The 20,366-nt window shown below is 39.6% G+C and overlaps 1 protein-coding gene across 9 annotated transcripts in view; it reads right to left on the bottom strand.

The window, feature by feature from the left end:
- Positions 1-1,733: 1,733 nt before the first annotated feature.
- Positions 1,734-20,366, bottom strand: part of acaca (acetyl-CoA carboxylase alpha) — a 31,876-nt gene continuing 13,243 nt past the window's right edge. For 3 of the 9 annotated variants that reach the window (XM_082547817.1, XM_082547815.1, XM_082547816.1), the window contains 27 exons: positions 18,431-18,454; positions 17,867-18,016; positions 17,405-17,548; positions 17,204-17,306; positions 17,004-17,111; positions 16,796-16,852; positions 16,462-16,506; positions 15,286-15,327; positions 14,468-14,683; positions 13,874-14,347; positions 12,907-13,062; positions 12,665-12,811; positions 12,020-12,289; positions 11,466-11,563; positions 11,177-11,297; positions 10,908-11,018; positions 8,739-8,882; positions 8,516-8,636; positions 7,457-7,553; positions 7,225-7,321; positions 6,983-7,118; positions 6,731-6,908; positions 6,530-6,642; positions 5,728-5,882; positions 4,797-4,967; positions 3,627-3,763; positions 1,734-3,486 (listed from right to left, as the gene is read on the bottom strand). In XM_082547817.1, coding sequence (XP_082403943.1) covers positions 3,360-3,486; positions 3,627-3,763; positions 4,797-4,967; positions 5,728-5,882; positions 6,530-6,642; positions 6,731-6,908; positions 6,983-7,118; positions 7,225-7,321; positions 7,457-7,553; positions 8,516-8,636; positions 8,739-8,882; positions 10,908-11,018; positions 11,177-11,297; positions 11,466-11,563; positions 12,020-12,289; positions 12,665-12,811; positions 12,907-13,062; positions 13,874-14,347; positions 14,468-14,683; positions 15,286-15,327; positions 16,462-16,506; positions 16,796-16,852; positions 17,004-17,111; positions 17,204-17,306; positions 17,405-17,548; positions 17,867-18,016; positions 18,431-18,454 — 3,742 coding nt within the window. In that variant the 3' untranslated portion in view covers positions 1,734-3,359. The other 6 variants (XM_082547814.1, XM_082547818.1, XM_082547821.1 and 3 more) reach the window with 6 other exon arrangements.

Genomic DNA, 20,366 nt, shown 5'->3' with positions numbered 1-20,366 from the left:
CCAGCCTTTCTTCCTTCTCCAAGAATGGCTTCTTGATTGCTACCCTTCAACTGAGATTATTTCCAATTGAGGCTTCACAGAGCAGTAGATGGATCAGCTGAAGGGCCAGATGCATCTCTCAGATCTTGTGTCAGGACATTTCTGGATCTTTTTTCATCATATCACGACTTTTATCTTAGGCCTGTTCCTTCTTTTCTCCTCCACTTGTCCAGCTTCTTAAAACTGCACCCCATGGTGTGCAGTGTCTTTCCAACAGCATTGTATGATAACACACTTTTTAAAATTGCACATGATGCAACGTGAAATTTTTTTTGTTTTTTTTGTCAGTTATTGAAAAAAAATATTTTCCTCAGTGTGCCTTCAGTATATAAGAGAAACAGGTTTGAAGCCAACATTTATTTCAATACCGTAGGGGAAAAATTAATTAAAAAATGACCACATACTCATAAAATTGATAGCATTGTAGTGCCCTGGCCTGTTATAAATTTGCAGTATGTCTGAAATGTAAAAAGACAGGGAGGGACGCAGAGATGAGATGAGCTCTTCAAAATCCTCTGCCTGGAAAAAAGGGGAGAACAGCTGGGACCTGGCACTCCCTCTGTGTCTGTCTACTCTTTGTCATGGCCAAAAGACTCTTGTTTTCAGGCAGTAATCAGACAGCCCTGGGGCTCTGTAAAGACCCTGTTCTCTTTTCATCTCAACTGTTGCATACACCCTGCTAATTGGAATCCTGCAACTGGGTCACAGGCATTGTCTCTCAAGTGCTGTCAAGTCATTGTGACGCGTGAATGTGGAATTATGGTTGTCTCCGATGCATGATTGAGTCTTCTCATCGTAATGCCTCTTTTTCAGTCTCATCACAGATGTGAATTTTTCCCCCTTTCTTTCACTAATATTTCTTTCTGCCCCCTCCTGTTTTTGTCACTTTTTTTGCGTGACACCAGAAGTAACTGGGTCTTGTCATTTGGGTAAAGATGAATATTTAATTCAACTGTAGTAACATTTAAAGTAATCTTCTTTATTTATTTCCAACAAAGCTTATAACTATATATCAGCAGATCCGGTTTGCATCCTTAACTAGAGAAAGATCATTACAAGTTTCTGTCAGTTTCATCTACTGATCCTCTTCCCTCCAGTGGCTGACGAGGAACCTGATTTCGCAGTTTGTCAGTGATTAAAAGCAGAATTAATCGGCCTAGCATGCCACTACAAATGAGCAAGAACCCTCTGGGAGACCAGCAAGACCAAGCAAGGCACATTTCCAATTATACTACCAAATGAATCATTTCTTTTATTGGGCCGTCTATAATTGTGGTGGGTATTGGGTGCATGCAACTCAATTTGTCTTACATATTTGTTGGTAACATGGTAATAGAGTTGACAGAGCCAAGGGGATGATATGAAAGAAAGAGCCGGAATAAAAAAAAAGAAGAAAAAAGGGGAGGATGAGCTAGATCCCTCAATATTTGTTGAAGTTTAAAAGCCAGAGAGAAAAATGGCACTTTAATCATCTGTGGATTGAGGAATGGGAAGACTATCATTTTCAAATAATCAGAAAATGTCTCTCCAGAGTCACAGACTTTGTTCTGACTACTGGAATTAACGAGGCTTCCAGTGATGTGATTATCAGTCGCCGGAATCATCGATACAGAAAAATAATTGACAAATTAAATTAGCATAAATTCTTGAAAACAAGACATTTGTTAAAAAAAATAAATCAAAAAACTTTAAACTAAGTTGGGTAAGCTTTATTTAAAGTTGAAGTTACATTTAGAGCACATCGTCATCAGTGGAGATTATTTTCCGTCTTCAATTAGGAAACATCCAGTTACTTAGAAAGCAGCTGGGAAGCTTGTCAGTACAGGTGTCAACACACACACACACACACACACACACACACACACACACACACACACACACACACACACACACACACACACACACACACACACACACACACACACACACACACACACAGAAAAGGCACAGCAATAACTATGAAGCCATTTCACATTGCCAACATTGGTATTCAGCAGGGCATTATAATGACACAATGATCCAAAAGTCTAAATTTAACAATGTAGTGCCCTTTAGCCGTTGTTATTATTAGCATTATGTACTCAGTTCCTAACAACAGGTTGTCTTTCTATCATAACACAAATACAGTCGAATATGTGATTCAGAAGACTGGTTTAAATGGTAAAAATAAAAAACATTTCATACACCAGACGTAAAAACTTCAGCAACAGTTGATTACAGTTAAAATCTAACGTATATGTGAACAGTAGCTTTTATCATTTCACAGACATTTTTAAAAGATTTGGCCATTTGATTGTTAATTCAAATACATCTCTTTAGAAAAAAAAAAACAGAAACTCAAACAAATAAAACATAAATTTAGAACAAGCTTAACTTAAGACTCAACAGCTGTTGAGGAAAGAGGAAAAAAGATCTTTCTGAGCAAGCTTACGTTTTAAACTCCGTCTCCATTTCGTATTCAAGCTTTCGTCAACTCTCCGTGCGTTACTGTTTGTTTCCCTTTGTGCATTTATGTTTGCACGTATGCTAGATGCAACATTTCAAATGCAGGCTTGATTCTGGCTGCAATGTAAGGGAACAGTAAGCACTAAAGTGCCTCTAAAGCAGCATTTACTGTGTGAAGGGGACAGCTGTGGTTTTGTTGTGAGGCGAGCTGCCCATTGCTCACTGCAGGGTAACTGTGCAATAGTTGGGGTTTAAAAGGGACCTTTCTGCTGCTCCCTGCTGAGCTCCCCTGTTCAATTCTGTCTTTGTTCAGTAACTAAGTGCTCCATGCTTAGGAGTGTAAAAAAAAAACCTTTCTTTCTAACTCCTCTATCAATGTGTCGCCACTGTTGAGCTGGTCATCAAAATGCTTGCAAATCTTAGCAAGCGTATGTCACAAACCTAGGTGTCTTTTTAAGAACAGCGTGTTTAATTTATACTTGGGAACACTCCAGTTGAAAAGCATGGATTATCATGGAAGCATAGACATCCTCTCGAGTCATCTGTGTAAACTCCAAACGTATTATTAAATTAAATTCACTAGATATTTCTACATTGTCATTCTTTTAATTGCTCTTCAGTACAAAACACATGAATTCATCTTAAACACTAGCACATGTGTACTGCCATTTACAAAATGTTATAAATGATGTCAGTCAACTCTTGATCACTGAGAATCATTGCCAGCGGTTCATTAACAACGTGGCTGCTGCCAGCGGTCATCACGCTGGCTCCTCTAGCCTCAATCTCCAGATCAGGTTGAACCAGGCTCTGTTTAGGTCTGACTATGGCCTAAGCTGGGCTTTAAGCCAAGCATGGGCAAAGACAGGCCCCCACTAGGAGGATGCTGATGTCTCCATAGTGGACAGGATACGTACCACTTCTGCTCTCTGAGTAGGTGAGATGTGCTGGGTCATGTGCACAATAGAATCCATGGCAACCTCTGGATTGGCTTGAACAAGGCTGGGAGAAAAAAAAGAGAGGGAAACAAAAGAAAATGAGCCTGTCAGGTGGGCGAATGAAGGTTAAGAAAGGAGAAAATGAGCTATTTAATTCCAGCATTCAGCAGCAGTTTGCGCTGTTGCACAGCTTTGAATGATCACCTGCGAATCTGCTTGAGGATGTGGTCTCTGCGGATGTACTTGATGTTCTCGTCAATGACTGATCTTGCACCCTCTTCTTCAGCTAGCTGCCTCTCCAGCCATGCCACCACTTCTTCATTGTTATCCCACAGATAGGCCTGCAGAACACAGAGAGCGTTAAAGGACAGAAAATGAATCATTGTATGCAGCATTTAAGCATATATAAAGCCTGAAAATCCCACTTTTTTCATGATGCAACAATGAGTGGAAGTAAAAGCAATTAAAAGTTACACACCATATTAAAAGATAAAATTAGCAAAATATCATGAATCAACAAATAAATATCAACATCAACAACAACAAAAAAGATGGACAGGCACAAAGTGGGGGCCTGATGTCTTGCTGACTGGACCTGATGGAAAAATTAGTATTCATGAGTGCTGGCATTTTCTGTTCCCAAACAAAGCCAGGCTGGAGGGCTTAGTGAAGATTTGGGGGTTTAATGGGCTCTTGCCTTTTTATGAACAGTCCTGCTTGAGGTCCACAAGAACATTTAACGCCCTTATTAATCATTTTTAATCTGTTTGCTTTTAATTAAGAAACAGCGTGTTGCTCTCCTATCTGCACGTGCCAGGGCTGTGATTAATTGTGGCTTAAGACAGCCAGTCCTGATTAGGGTAATGTATTAGCTAACAAGAAGGCCACTTCTTAAGAGATCTCAAACACTGAGCCGACTCCTGTCACCCCAGCGGCTGGAGCTCTGAGCCTTAGAAGCAAGGAAGCACAGAAGGAAGGAAGGAAAGATGATGACTTTCACAGAGCGATACACAATGAGACATTACCAAAAAAAAAAAAAAAAATCTAACATGAAAGGCACTGAAAAGCAGAAATGTCTACAATCCTGTGTGGTTGTGTGGAAATGATGAAAAGGTTCACTACATGACAGATATTTTGTTATTCCACAATTCTGGTTTCAGTCTACTGTCAAAATAACTAGAATTTACCAGTATTTTAAATATTCAAAGTTTTTATTTTGAATGAATTCTACACGATCCCGTCGCTCTCTAAAGTCAAACTTTTAAATTTATGAACCACCACATCCTTCCATATTATCATACTTTTCACTCAGAGCCAATACATATTGAACGATTTTACAACAAAACCTAAAAACGCCAACAAAATACTTTTTACCTTTACAGCCCCCTCGGCCTCCACAAACCAGCGGCGCAACATCGCCTGGATCTGCCCATCTGTCAGCTCGCTGTTGGCCACCTGGATCTTCCTCTTTACGGTTTCCTCCAGCAGCAGACGCCGCAGACGCCAGTAGAAGAACTGACGGGATGTCTGCCATTCTAGGATATCCTGAAGAGGCAAAAGACAAGCATCTAGCGTTACAAAGAGCTGGTATCATGAAGAGCTACGTTTTAATCCTGCTGAATGCCAATTTTAATGTGGAGCATTGAATTCTGTATCAAGTGAAGCCAAAGGTGTGGCACTCAGGTAGCACTAATTAAGTAGACCACTGTATTACCTGGCTTAAAAACTGTCTGCTTTGACACAAATGTCAATGAATTTATAGGTTTCATTCATAAAATAAAATCTAATTCGACACATTTAAAATGTAATTGTTGTAAAGCGGATTGGTGTGTTAATAACACATGCTGTTCTTCACATTACAGTGAACTGATGGTCTGAGGATGTCTGTTCTCCTTTTCCGTGCTAGTATACTTTAGAATAGGTAATAATCCTCTCCTGTATATAGCATGTAGGGCAGGAAAGAGGGGAAGAGAAAAAAAAAAACACCCTGACTGCCATCCATCTGTAAAACACCCCTCTGGTCATGTGAGCAAAGTGTGTATCTGTGTGTATTTGTATGTGAAAGATGGGTCTGTGAAGGCACAGAATGAGATGGGGTCTGCCTAAGGCTGCTCTGTAGTTGCTAAGGTGATAGACCAGGGTCATCAGAAGATAATTATAAGGATGAATCTCGCAGCCTGTTGAGACCAAACATTATTCACTAGGCAGGTGCAGCAGCAGCTAGACTGATACTCCCCTATGGGCTTTTCAGGTTATTCACAGACTACACCTTCATATGTGCACACGTGATAGTGTTAGCTCTCACCGTGATGACCCCCTTCTCTTGCATGCGACCTGGGGTGTCATGGAGGTCCGCAAACTGTACAGCCACCTGATGGTAGATGGGCAAAAGAAACTCCTCACGCTCCTTAAGTTTGGTTTCAAGCTCTTTGCGATCAGGAGGGCTCAGCTCTGGGGTTCCTGTTGGAAGTTTCAGAGTAATAGCATGAAACATATTAGGCATATTTCACTGGATTATTCTAAAAAGTTGAATTTAGGGATCAGCAATCAAAAGTGCATGTGCTTATCTACATTTCTGAGCACGTATAATGTAACTGTATTTTCTGTTTACCTCTGTACTATCAGCCTATATATTTTTTTTTATGCAGGCAGTTGCATGGTAGTCCTGTATTTGCCTTTGGTATGTTATACATAAACACAGGTTCTCTATGAGAATGTAGTTGGGAATCAACTTCTGCTAATAGTGTTTTATTCTAGCACCGCCCCCAAACCCTCACTTCTCTCAGAGCAGACAGATGAGCTCCCAAAACCCTCACAGTAAACCATCACTATGCCGAAAGCTCCAAGCAATTGCAGCATTGGTCCAAAGGGGAAAAAAAAAATCAATAGTCTGCATGGGAGAGACAGTAGAGCTAGTGATTAATCTGGGAAGGTTGTGACCGACATCTCCCAGGGGAATGCAAAAAAGATGACACAAAATCAAGAATGACAGGGAAAGCATAAATGCTCACACCTTTTGCTTCTCCCTTAAATGAAGGTAAGACCAAACAGGGAGGAAGAGAGATAGCCCTAAAGAGGAATACTCAGATTTCAAGTGTGGGGCTTACCCAATTTTTCAGCCAAGCCCATGTAGACTGGATCTACTCTTCTCATGGTCTTGACCAGATCCTTCCTTCTAAACTTGATCTCGACTGTCCCTTCAGGCTCCAACACACCACCTCTGGAAACAGAAAGGATTTAAGTGAGGAAAGACAAGGTATTAAAAAAAATAAAAAATAAAAATCTGCCTCCTTTTCTCCAAAGCTCACCGGCTGTCCTTGTCGGCGTACATCTCCATGTGCCGGGGGTTGATGGTGGGATCTATAACGACCCAGGAGCCTCCTCTCAGCTCAGCCTGCGGGGGGATATAAACCAATACTGGCTGCTTGTACTCTCTCAGCCCATCCACAATGTAGGCCCCGAATTTCAGCACTTGGTCGTACATATCTAAAGAGGATAAAACCATATTAGATGAAGATGGGGTTCAATCACTAATTGGTTGGTGACTGAGGCAGAAGTACCTTTCATCCCTCCAGAAAAGCCCCTCCAATTGGCAAACACAATGAGAGGTAAGCCCTCCCGGTTTAGGTCCTTAATGGCCTGAGCAGTTTTGAAAGCAGAATCTGGGAACCACACCTGTCCTGCCTGTTGGATGAGCTAAATATAAAATAAAAACGAAAGAAGCGGTATCAGTACAAAGGTGTCTGTGAATGTGTTGTGTGCCTGTTCATTCTTGAATATATACACACTCAGTGACCCTTACCTTAGCCTCAGAGTCTAAATTGGCTGGATCAGCTGGGATCGACAGTTCCACTGACCTGGTTTCCACAGCAACAACTCCAGTCGGTATCCCACCGAGTCTGTAAAGAGGCCATCCACTGTTAAAATCTACAAAATACCTTGATATGATTTTTAAAAGCTAATCAATTTTTTTGTTTTGTTTTGTATATCAATAACGTTTAGTGACATGTAACCTGGTTTTATTTGGGACTTACCTGGCTCTGCCTACCACTACACTCTGAGCCCACGGCTGCATGATCTCCATGAAAGAGCCATGGTCGAAGAAGCCAAGCTGCCAGGAACCCTTTGGAGCTTTATTGAGAGAGAGCAGAATACATGCACAGAGTAAATAAAGGCAAAAAGTGAAGTTAATTAATGAAAATTCTAAATGCAACACAATCAGATCCACTTCCAAAAAGCATTCTCTCTTCTCGTGATATTTTTAAAATCCCTAGCTCTCTTCTGTGTGCAGACTCAGCGTGTATATTCGCAGGATCTGTCATCTTGGCACCGCCCGTGATAGATGACTGTATAAGCAGACTTGCTCAGCTCTTTTTCTGCCTGTACACCCCAAGAAACATGCCCAGCCTAAGAGGTTACCATTCAATTAAGCTTGGCCACTCATCACTACCAGACGTTGACTGGCTTCCCACACGGTTCCCCGATCTCTTTGCCATCCCAAGCAGTAATTACACTGATGTGGAACCTGCTCAGTCCTGACCTGCAGTGTAAAACACACTGCATCAATTTTGGTGCTGATCTGGCCTTTGGCGGCATGGTGTTAGGCTTCACTGTTTCTTGCTTAGTTTCTTAATAGCCTTTCTCTTGTAATGAATTATTTCAACCTTTAACTCTTAGGCTATCAGGCTGAAATAATAAATCTTTATATTTACTTTAAATAACACAAAAGAAAATGTGGCTTGACTTTTTAACAACTGCTGATGAAGCAATATTGATGATCATTAGGGGAAAAGTGAAGTGTATACATTATTTTTATAGTCAAAGCTTAGATTTGAGAGCTTAGATGCTAAACAAATCACTACAGCTTTTTTTTGACTATGTTCAGAATTATAACATCAATAGCATTAATAATTAATAGGATGATTTCTAGTAAATAAAACTGGGCATTTAATACAGAGTAACAAAGAAGCTACAGTGAATAGAAGGTCTGCATTTTTTTTTAATACACACTCTTCAAATATTACTCGAGAATTGATTTGCTAGTCCAAACATTTTCATAATCAAATTTAAATACGTCCACATTAGGCACTCACTCTGACTGGGGCGTCCTGCCAACATCCAGCGAGGGTCATAAGGAGCCTTGGTAGGTACAAACTCTACCCGTCGATCTATGGGATCCTTGGCATTGAGGATGGGCACTGGGCTAGATTTACACTGAGGAAAAGATCACTCATTATGATCATGATATCACATTATTAAATGAAATTGTACATTACATTATTATATTTACATACGTTCTAAACATCGAGCTGTTACCTTGGGCATGTAGGACAGCCACTGCAAAAGAGTGAAGACTCCCTCAAAGTCATCGCAAACAGTGCAGTGAGTGACACCATTGTTGTGCATGATCTGAACTCCACCGAGTTGGTTGTTGGATGTATACACTTCTCTGCCCAGCACCTAATGTAGGAAAAGGACAAATGTATGGATTTGTGGGGAAATGTTTGACAAAGGTATTTTATTTTAGATCAGGCAACTAATGAAGGCAATGTTTCAAAACCTGAAGCATTAGTTTCCCGCTTAATTGAACAGAATGTGGATTTACCCTTTAAAAACTAGTTTCAAACTAAGTCAGAATACTGTTGCGCAACACTGGCTGACAACAGGAAGTGTTGTAAACAAGTTTCTAGTCTGTGTATCCAGGTTACGGCAGCCTTGTCGATACCCCTCTTTCACAGTAGTCACATTTTTGGGGACAGCGCCTGCTTCTCTTCATAGCCGATTTCCTAACACATTGCATGAATTAACACGTCCCTTTCTTAACAAGAAAAGCTAATTCATTATACTGGCTTACATCCATTTCTGGTGTGCAACAAAAACCAATGTATCTGTATACATTTAGAGCCACCAAACTTATTTTATCTTCATGTTGTTCCTTTGCCAACCTGAAGCCATAAAATCTCACTTCCAGCCCACCCTATTTTCATAAGCATCTCAGAACAGGTGGCAGGGCCCTGACATGCTTCTATAAAAATCAGAGAGGAGCTCAATCCCTACCCTCAGCTCTCACCTTTTCAGCCATCATTTACTTTTTTTATTACCATTAATGGTTATGTATCTGGCTACAAATCTAGGGCACTCTCCTAAAGCTGTCAGGAAAGCTGGCTGCCCCAAGAAACATTGCAGTCACCTTGACATACACAAAACCCCTGTGCCTCTGGCCATCGCCAGATTCATTAAGATTCCACTGCGGAGAGAAGAGGAGGAGACAAAGGAGGAGGAACGAAGGGAGATGATTGGAAGGAAGAAAACGAGGCACCAAGTGGTAGCAACAGCTCGCTGGGGTATTTGTGCTAGTAGTTACTATCCATTCCCCATGAAAATAGGAGTTCTTTCCAGCAGTTAATGAAATGATGATCTCTGGGTGGTAGCCTCCTGCTCTCTATTAAGTTTCAGTTAATAGCCAGGAAGTCACATGATAAATGAGCAGGCCAAAAAAAAAAAAAAAAAATCTTAAATCAGTGTTGCTGGTTAAAATCATTTTCTCCAAATAAAAAACAAAAAAATGTGTTGCTATTCATCACCTCTATATTGTGGACATTTGTCAGTAACCATTATTGTGATGCTGCTCCTACAAATGGAGCAAAACAGTGGGACAATCTAAAAACAATTGAGCTTCCAGCAAATAGATATACCATCATTGGGCCATTTGCATGGTTTGTCATGTTGTGAACTGTCATCCAATTTGAAATGAAATCATCTTAATGCACTGACAAGGACAGACAATGGGTAGCAAGCCAAAAGGAGGCAGCGATGCGTGCAGACACGCACACAGACACACACTAATCAAGTGTATACAGGCGAGAAAAAAACCAAAAAACAATCTGCATCAGCAAAACTTTTCATTCTGATTAAAAACAAATGATATGGGTGTCCTGCACTGCAGCCTCTGGCATGTCACTCTATTTCTATGCAAATACAACTTCATGGTGCGCTTTCAATTATTCCACTTTGAGTGGCAGCCAGGCCTGTGGCTGGGATCGGAAAGGGAATCCCAGTAGAACACAGCGAGGTGGAGGGAATGAGCTTCAAAATTGCTCAAACAGGGAGGGGGGAACAAGCCATATAAACCGAAAAATAAAAATAAAATCATCAAAGCACACACCGTTTTCTGTTACATTTTTTTCATAATTCAAAAAACAAACAAAAAAAGGACGAAAAACATAAAAGACCCATTTGACCTTCCTGCCATATTAGCTGAAAAATTTAAAAGTCAACTAATGAATATATATTGGTTTGCTCATTAAAGCGCAGATGCATTAATTATATGAATTTAGAAACAGCTCATTTGGTGTTCACTCCCCATTACAGGAGAAGCAGAGTGCACATGTGTACAACACAATCATGTTTTTCTTCTACAACAGCAGAAAGGCACCATCACTGTATTCTACTGTATCTAAATTACACAAAAATGACCCATTTCACCTTATTGAGGGCTCCAGCTCCAGTAAGGATGATGTGGGAGTTGTCCACTTGTATGGTCCTCTGTCCAAGCCTCACCAGATAGGCTCCAATACCTATGGCTCGGCATGTGACCTAGAGGAGTGCAAGATTTCCAATAAGCAACCATCCAGCTTTTCACGTCTTTACATACAGCAAGTCTTTCTTCTTAACAGAACATACAAACTCAAGGCAAAGCAGCAGACTACATATATGAATGTGTGTTTTCACACAAGTGCGCACTTGAATCTTACCAGATTCATCGTGATGATCTCCTCGTAAGCCAGAGAGGATTCTCCGGCAATCATTCCCGACCCTCTCAGATTCTCCACACCCAGCCCCTCATCTTTACCTATAATGTCAGTGATCTTGTACCTGCGTGACAACACATACATTCACTCAAATCCAGATGCGATGACCCCCTCTTACCTTTGTCTCAATCTGTCACATCTTGTGTTTGAAGCTTGAAGATTACAAGCTTATAAAATCATATCCTCACATACAAAATTAACTATTAATGCATACTTAAAAAAAAAAAATTACCTCGATTCACCCTCATCCTCCACATGTTCGCAATGCACTGAGTTTAGAGCTGAAACCTTCTTGTAATCCTGAGGTGTGAGGTAGAGATACTTGAAACCCTGTAGGAAAAACAAAACATGCAACTGAAATAATGTCGACAGCTTAAAAATTGACAAAAATGAAGATGCAGCAGACAAAAAGTCAGGAAACTTTTTTTTTAAAGACAGAAAAAAAGGAACAAAAAAAATAATTGAGAGAACAGATTAGTCTCAGAATTTATATACTACACCTTTAGTAAAAAAACAAAACAAAACTTAATACATAATAATAAACCTTCAAATGCAAATACACTGAGATAATGACAGCAATTCTGAAACAAAAAAATCTTTTAGAATTATGGAAAACTAAATAACTAAAACTTACTAAAATAAGTATTAGGAATATTACGATATTCTCAATAATTATCTACAAATAGTGATTAGTGGATTTCACTTAAAATAAAAATAAAAAATTCTATACAAATTTAAATTAAAGTTTAAGTATAGCCTAATGTCTCTGAGACTCTGCTGGCTGACCTTGTAAGGATCAGCTGGATCTTGCCAGGCCACATGAAACATATGTCTGATTTCCTCTGCCAGACCGATGCGTGCACCGCTGTTGGCCGCAATATAGAGTCGGGGGATGCCACTTTCCCGAGCCATCTCTGAGGCTCGCAGGAACAGCATGTCCTCCTGGGGCCCAAAGGAGCCTATCTTGTGTGTGATGTCATTGCTTATGACAATGATCTCACGTCCTGCTGGGTACTCTGGGGTTCGCAGGGTCATCCGCCATGCCACCATGCCAATCTGGAGAGATCAAATAGGGAAACTTTAACCCAATAAATACAGAATATCTGTAAGTATTAGACAATAAATAATCCACATTAGCTGCATAGTTGTTTTTCTGATTTTGACCATGTTTGCTCAACGGTGGAATAAAAAGTGTGAAATCCTCCATATTTGTTGAATCAAGACAGAATCAGAACGCAGCTTTACATCTTTGGAATAAATAGAAGTATAATATAGACAGTCATCTATTTATCTATACTACCATCTTTATTGCATCAGAGCAAAAGAAAATGTGTACATTCTGAAATAAGAGGCGAGTGTGTCAAAAAATGTCAATGTCAAAAATTCCTGCTTTTCAAGGTTTGTTTTCATGCTTCAAGCTTAAACACGGACCTCGTTGCCCCCTGGCAGTCGATTCATCTGTACCAGCTGACCTTGAGCATCAAGAACCAGCTCTGTGAAGGTGAGCAGCTCAGAAGGAAGAGGACACTGAGGTAAGTCGGCAAAAGCCTGACATGAATGCCAAAGCTTTTTCAGAGCCTGAAGATAGGATAAAATAGGCAGCATGTTAATATGTTATTATTTAGTACATCTAAGCAGAAGCTAAATATAATAGGCACGTTTTTGTACAGTACCTGTCTGAACATTTCTGGAAAGTCATAGACATAGGTGGTGCCCAGAGATTGTGCTTGGAAGCGTTTAGACTGCAACAGGTCTTTGGTAACATATGGTGTATTGATGAGCATGCCATGCAAGGGGCCCTGCTTGTCTCCATATGCTTGGAACATAATCTGGAAAAAGGCCAGAAGTGGTCACTTTAGTGATACAATGATCTCTTCAACAACCTTGGCATTAAGATGAAATCAAGATGAAAACACATGACAGGAAAAAAAAAAAAACAACTAAAAAAACGTGATAATGATTAAAAGCACTTCTCATAGTTACTGGACATCAAAAGAATTCCTCTCATGTAGCGCTCTCACTATGTTGCAACTTTAGTATGTGTTATTACTTCATTATTTATCCTCCCAACAATATTACATTTTAATGCATGAAATGAGTACAGCTAAAACACTTAGAGCTGTCACTTTTGTTGGTAACCATATAACAGTCTTCACATAAAAAACAAACTGTGAATCTCTTATATTATGGAACCATTAAAGCCACCACAGAGCAAACATGGGAAAAAGACAAAAATAAGACATGAAATGTGTTGAAGATGACAGAAATCTTCCTTCATTGCTTCATGTAGCTTTCATCTCTTCAGCACTGCCTTACTACTGAATGGATGGCCGTGACCACTGAAAGATGAATGGACGGCTGGATTGATGAATCTCGCATATCTTACCTGAGTTACCTGAGTTCAGAAAAAAGATATTGCTAAAAGAACTGTCCAATGGGCTATGGGCAAGACACCATACTGGATCTCTACTCCAAATAATAAAAACTTGAAGTTTCTATTATGATATATACAACTACGAAATTTACAACAGAGTCTGGTAAATTGTACTCTACAAGCTGAGGTTTCCAGGAAGGAGCTGATGCCCTTTACCAGTGAATGGACAATAAGGAGATGAGATGGATGATGTATGAGTGCCCCACCTGTCGGTCTTTGGGCCCCACCTGTCCCGTTCGGGCATCAGTGACCTCCTTGTAGAGGCTGATATCCAGGTAGTAGCCAGATTCATTTGTAAGGAAGAGGCGGATGGGAATTTGCTTCCCCGTTGGAGTCAAGCGGATGTTAATCTTCAACTCGGCCTGCAGGACTCGAAGCTTCCACAGACGGCTGCCGTAACGCATCACCATGGAGCGCACAGACTCCTCGATCTGAAGTTCACAGGAAAAGATTAGCAGGAAGCAAACACAGTGGCAGTAATTTACTCTGTCAATCAGATATTTGTGGGTAATATTTTCCCAGACCTTTGATGGGTCCATGATGACTGTAGGGACAAAGTTGAGGAAGATATGGTTACAGTCAGTTCGCACAGTTGTGTTGTTGAAAGCCACCTCCAGTTCATCCATAGCTTCCAGCAGCAGGCGCTCTGCTTCATTGTGAAGGTATTCAAAGGAGGCCTCCTAATAAAAGAGGAGGAAAAAATAAATCTCAACAGCATCGAACACGGCAGAATTTGGGGGCTAAAAATTAAAGGCAAAAAATAGAAAGTTTCTCATCCAAAACCAAGCTTGTAATCTTACCTTTGTTACCAGATCAGAGTGGCGGATAATGGCACGGACAAAGAAACGGTAGTCCGTAACTTCTGTGCCCACCTCCACTCGGGCTGCACCCAGATACAGGTGCATCTTGTGATTGGCACATGGAATGGCAGTGAGAGCAAAATTCCGCATGCGGTTGAGCTCCAGCTGGAATGCTAATGCAGGCTCTAAATGACGATAGATCCGGTCCTCCTCAAACTATTGAGACACAGACAGGATACAATAACAAACAGTAACACAGTCCTGCAGAGACAAGTTTGTTTCAATATTTTACTGAGCACCTCAGTTTTTTTCTTAACTAGCACCTCTAACATTAACAGACACAGTTTAAATTGGCAATTTCACGATTGCTCAGTTGGTTTAAGTGTAAAAAGACGCCCATGAGCCACACACTGTATTAAGTAAATTAAGTCATGGGCAATATCAATCTCAGAAAGCTGCTAATGGGTGTCATTTCTCTTAAATGGGGGACATAATTAAAGAGTTCATTAGTTTAATGAGTTTTAGTCATGTCATTGTAGTGAAACTATCAGGAGTAGCAGAAATGAAGAGCCATCACTGACTGCAACTGAATGAAAGTTAACACTGCTTGGAACGGGTGGTCAGTCTGTTTTTTTTCCCTAAACAGGCTGTTTCATTGTCATGGGAATAATCCGACATACATGTGCATTAAATACACAGTATATTCATCTTTCCAATAGAGGTCCCTTCTCCATAGGCTCAACATTAACTTGACATTTAAGCAAAAATACATTTTATATGACAGTGATGATTTGGATTTGTGTTATGTGAGCACCTACCTTGTCCCTGGCACGGAATGTGAAAAATTTAGGAAATTCCCTCTGTGTAAATAATCATAAGACAAAGAAATAAATTAATCAAAATGTTGTACATAACAGATTACATTTTCTATAAAGACAGCAATTCTGTGTTAAGAATGACAAATTAATTAGACTTTCACCAACTGTGCCTAATTACAGCAGCTCAAAAAAAGCCATTATGATCTTTGCTGAAATAGCTATATGGAAAGGAACAGTCACAATTAGGACCTTAATCGACACGCAGGGGGCCCTGTGTTCTTTTACTGCGATAATTTACCTATCAAGAAATCACTATGTATTCACCAAAGCAGAGGGCTAACATAATAATAGCAATGGGCTCAACATATAAGCACCCATTACATTCTAATGCATAAAACATGTCCTCCTTTCAGAGATCCAGTGATTCTCTGAATAATGCCTGGTAGGCCTGTCTGATGTTATCACATGAAGTCTCCCACTTGCCAAAATAATGCCAGATGGATTGGAGACGCCCTCATCACACCACAAGCTACATAATAATCAGATGACTGCAAAAGTATACACAGTGTAAACCTTCATAGCTATGATTTAACACTGATTGCAAATGACCCACTGCAATATAGTGAACTGAAGAAAAATCTTTTCAGAGTGAGCATGCATAAAACAGTAGCGGCCACAATGATAGGGACATCTGTTATTATGACAATGACTTTGTCTTTTCTATTCAAATCCCTGTCATCTAAATGCAACTGGTCTCTTGATAATATGTCAAACTCTGAAAGACAAATGGTACATCACAAAACTGCTACATCTGGGGGTTCAAACTCTTATGTGGCTAAAATGTGTGGTCCCATCACTAATAGGGCATTTCCATCTAAAAATGATGAGCTCACAATCTGTGTGATTTATTTAAGCTGGTATAACAGAGCTGTAAAAAAACAAACAAACAAACAAACAAAAAAAAAAAAAAAGCAGCTGCAGGATGGCAAAGATTAAAAAAGTCTGTGCTAAACAGAATTAGTGTATGCATGTTAATACACTATCATTAATCTACCTCCTGTAGGTGGCGTTTCCAACAACATCTACAGTGATATTTTGCACTTTCTATGTAATTTGTGTTGGTTGTGAAACAAATGCACTGTTGACGACAGAATTCTTCTGCCTTCCATTACTTACATGAAACCTTTGGTCCACCTCACAGTTGACTTGCTTCCTGAAATCCTGTCATCAAAAATGCAGCAAAAGCAAGGCATGCAGAAGGAGATACAGAGACAAAAGAGGAAAACCAGCTAAATTTCAAATGCAAATTATTACCACAATTACTACAGTATTGCCACACATAACAAATTAATAAAATATTAGTGATAACAAAAAGGTCAGATGCAAGCTCAGTTTATTTCTGATATTTTGGTACATGCGGTTCAGTAGTGCCGAACTGATGGCATGCAAGGCAGCTGATGGTGAAGATAGATGGTTTTCTGAGTTTTAAGTTTTAAATCAGAAGCCTCACCTTTTGAGCCACGAGGAAAGTCAACCTTCGGATGCCGTGTTCAAACAGCAGAGATTTCTGGAATAAGAAAAAAATTTTGTTAAAAAAAATTAAAATAAATATATATATTTATAGTCAGGATGATAAGAACAAGCTAAGTCATCTCATATATTCTAATCCATTTTCTTAACTGACAAGATACAAGGTTTTTGCTGTAGATGTCTCCCACCTTTGACTGAGTGAATTCCCGGAACATAGCTGCCAGGCCATCATCATCAATGTCGCTGTCAGTCTTTATAGCAACATTCAGGATATGGATAGGCTCATCCTGGACACTCTGGGTAACAAAGCAAATACACATCTAATTCGAATCCTTAGTTATAGGGGTCAGTGACAGGCTAGTGACTAGTACAAATCTGCCCTCTTCACCTTGTTGTCCTCTTCACCGTACAGCACGGGATTGCCTCCTTCTGGGAAGGTTGGACTTTGTGGAGGAGAGTCAGAGAAGCAGCTCAACATATCCGTTATGTTCCTATAAAATATTTAAAAAATATATAAAAACGATTAGTGATACTTTTACCTCCCAATAAAAACCACTCAAGTTTAGAATTTTTTTACACAAGGACTGACTTGGTGAACTCCTGGAAGCTGCGGAAAGCCACCATGGCTCCCATGCGCTGGCAGGGTGGTGTAAAAGACGTGTCAAGCAGAACGTCGCTCACACTGGCCATGTGCACCATGCCGTAGTGATTCAGGTTGGATGAGAATGACATCCTAAGGTGTAGACAGAGAAATATTAAAAAAGGCTTGAATGTTAAAAAACAAACAAACAAAACAAACAAAAAAAAACAAGTAGTAACAAAACACCACCAAGGAATGAACATAGGAAAAGAGCTATACCGTAGGCAAGGACATTTAGATATATCCTGTTACGATAACACCGCTTTGCAGTGAACAAGACCACGTAAAACCACCAGAATGACCCCTCAAGTATCCAAGTTTCATTTTGATGTGTGTTAGTCCTTTGATTGTAAGCAGGCAACCCCAAAGTTACAGCTTGTATAAGCACTCGAGAGGTCTTATGTGTCAAACCTGTCCACAGTATCCAAATCTGATGCATTTTTCTTCTCAGCATTATCATCCTGTGATTCATTTTCTGGTGCTTTAGGGTCCTGGGGTTTAGTTTCCTCTAATTTAGTGTCCATGACTTTAAGATTTTCCAGGACTGAAGGAAACATTTTCCTGGCAGGACAGTCAGAGGTTTCAGTTTTGGAGATGCGTACTAGTATATGATTTCTACCAAAATTTTATGTGATCATCTTAAACTATATGACATACATAAGTTATCTTAAACTTGCACAATACTGAAGCACATACACACAGCAGTTAGATACAGAGCAGTCATTTCAACAGAAACAGGCACCCATCAGTAAAGACATTTTTTGGCAGAAAGGTTGAATGCCATAGGCCATGCAGATGTCAGTAAAATTAAATTACTCTGCAATTATCAACCAGACTAGACCAAAGTTACTAAATCTAAACAAATAAAACAGCTTTATAACCAACAACTAGATAATTAATCTCAACTTGAATTACAGCTTTATTCATCCAGCTAGCTAGTCACCGGTAGTGGATGCAATTAAAAGAATGTTTTACCTGTTTAGAGTGGGGATGTTCCCTCTGCAATCAAATAACATTGATTATCAAGTGGTTAGTGACAGGCATCAGAAGGAAGACATTTAAGGTGTAGCAATGTGTGCATGTGATTATATGTGTCCCTTAACATATTTTTGCACCAGGAACAACCAAATTATTCTGTGACTTCACACATAAAAAGATTAACGAGAAACACATCTGATGTAAATGCAGCCAATTACATTTGTATCCTTGGTGCTCTGTATGTGTGTGTGTGTTTGGGAAGGGGGGGGGGGGGGGGGGGGGGGACTGGAAAATTTCATGGGTGGAGTTTCAGAATCTTGTATGCATCCACTGCATATAGAAATGGATGTAATGAATGGTAAAATTATGGTAAATAACTCTTTCTCACAATAAACACACACTTTGCTACTTAACTGCTTCCTCTACACATGCATCACGTGATCCAAAAAGAAACAAACAAACCCTGTTCAGAGACTAACTCTGAACAAAGAGCGGATCACGTCACACTCTCATGCCGTTCCGTATGTCACAAATTATGATGCAAAAATGAAGGTTAATTTATACACAGTAAAACACAAGCATGCGGATGGATGAGTGCAAGGATTTCAAAAAAATAAGCACTACTTAGTAACCACAAGCAAATGCATTGAAACAAACAAAAAATACACAAAACATGCAATCACACATGGACGAACTGAACCCAGCTGCTGAAACTGAGTGAGTGCAACAGAAATGCCACAGTACTGTGTCTGTTAAAAACCTTTTCAAATACTGAGCACGTACAATAACTTCTGACTTTTTTTGTGCCAGATGTTTTTTTTTTCCCCCTCAGAACTTAAGCAAGAGCACGTGACCTGAAACTCTTGATTCTCAATTGCTTAATTGCTCAGTCCTGTTTTAACAAACCAAGAAAAGTATTTTCAGTGGTGAAAAATACCTTCTTTTTTTGCACATGACAACATTTACAGGAAAAACAATGGCGAACAGTGACACAGAGGTAGGAAAAAAAAAAACAAACCCAAAAAAAACAGGGACCGTGGATATAAAAAGTGCACACATCCCTGCTGGGGGAAAAATAATGAGACAACAATAAATCATTATAAAAATTCTTCCCACCTTTATTGTGACCTATAACTTGTACGACTCAAGAGAAAAACAAACCAATCTGTTATGGGGAAAAAAATGTAAACATAAAAAATAAGCTGGCTGCATAAAAATGCACACCTCTAAAACTAGTACATTACTGGAGCACCTTTTAATTTAAACGTGGCATTCAGTTTTCTTGAGTACACAGTTGTCATCAATTAGAGACTCTCGTTAACCTCGCATAAAGTTCAGCTGTCCTAATAAGATTTTGCTGACATTTACACCATGTCTAGACTATGGGCTAGTGTTGCAAGACTGAAGCCTATTCTGACAAAGAAAACATCCATACACAAGTCTCCTAAAAGCTTGTGGGAAAATGTGATACGGTCTGAAGGTTGAACTTTTTGGCACAATTTCATACAGAACGTTTGGTGCTAAAACCACTCTATGCATGACCGTACTTAAAGTGAAGCACGGTGTTGGCAGTATCATGCTTTGGAGCTGCTTTTCTTTAGCTGGAAACTTAAGTGTTAGTGGAGTGGACAGAACTCGAAACATTTCTACCACCAGTCACAAGAAACCCTTCAAGTTTCTTGCAGACAGCTGAATTAAAGGTTGTGCACATTTATGCAACCAGCTTATTATGCTGATTTGTTTCTTCAATTGAATTGTACAGGTTATAGGTCACATTAAAGGTACCAAAAGTTGAGAATTATTTATTGTGGTTTTAATTTTTATTTCTCAGATGCTTGGCATTTTAACTAGGGTGAGTATGCTATTTATATCCACTGTACTTAATAATAAGTATTCTTTATCTTTTAACAGTTACAGTATAATAGGTCATGAA

Source organism: Aulonocara stuartgranti, assembly GCF_965226115.1.
Source record: "Aulonocara stuartgranti genome assembly, chromosome: 10".
NCBI classification, from domain to species: domain Eukaryota; kingdom Metazoa; phylum Chordata; class Actinopteri; order Cichliformes; family Cichlidae; genus Aulonocara; species Aulonocara stuartgranti.
The sequence above is the reverse complement of the archived record's forward strand: the minus strand, read 5'-3'. Positions and strand labels throughout refer to the sequence as shown.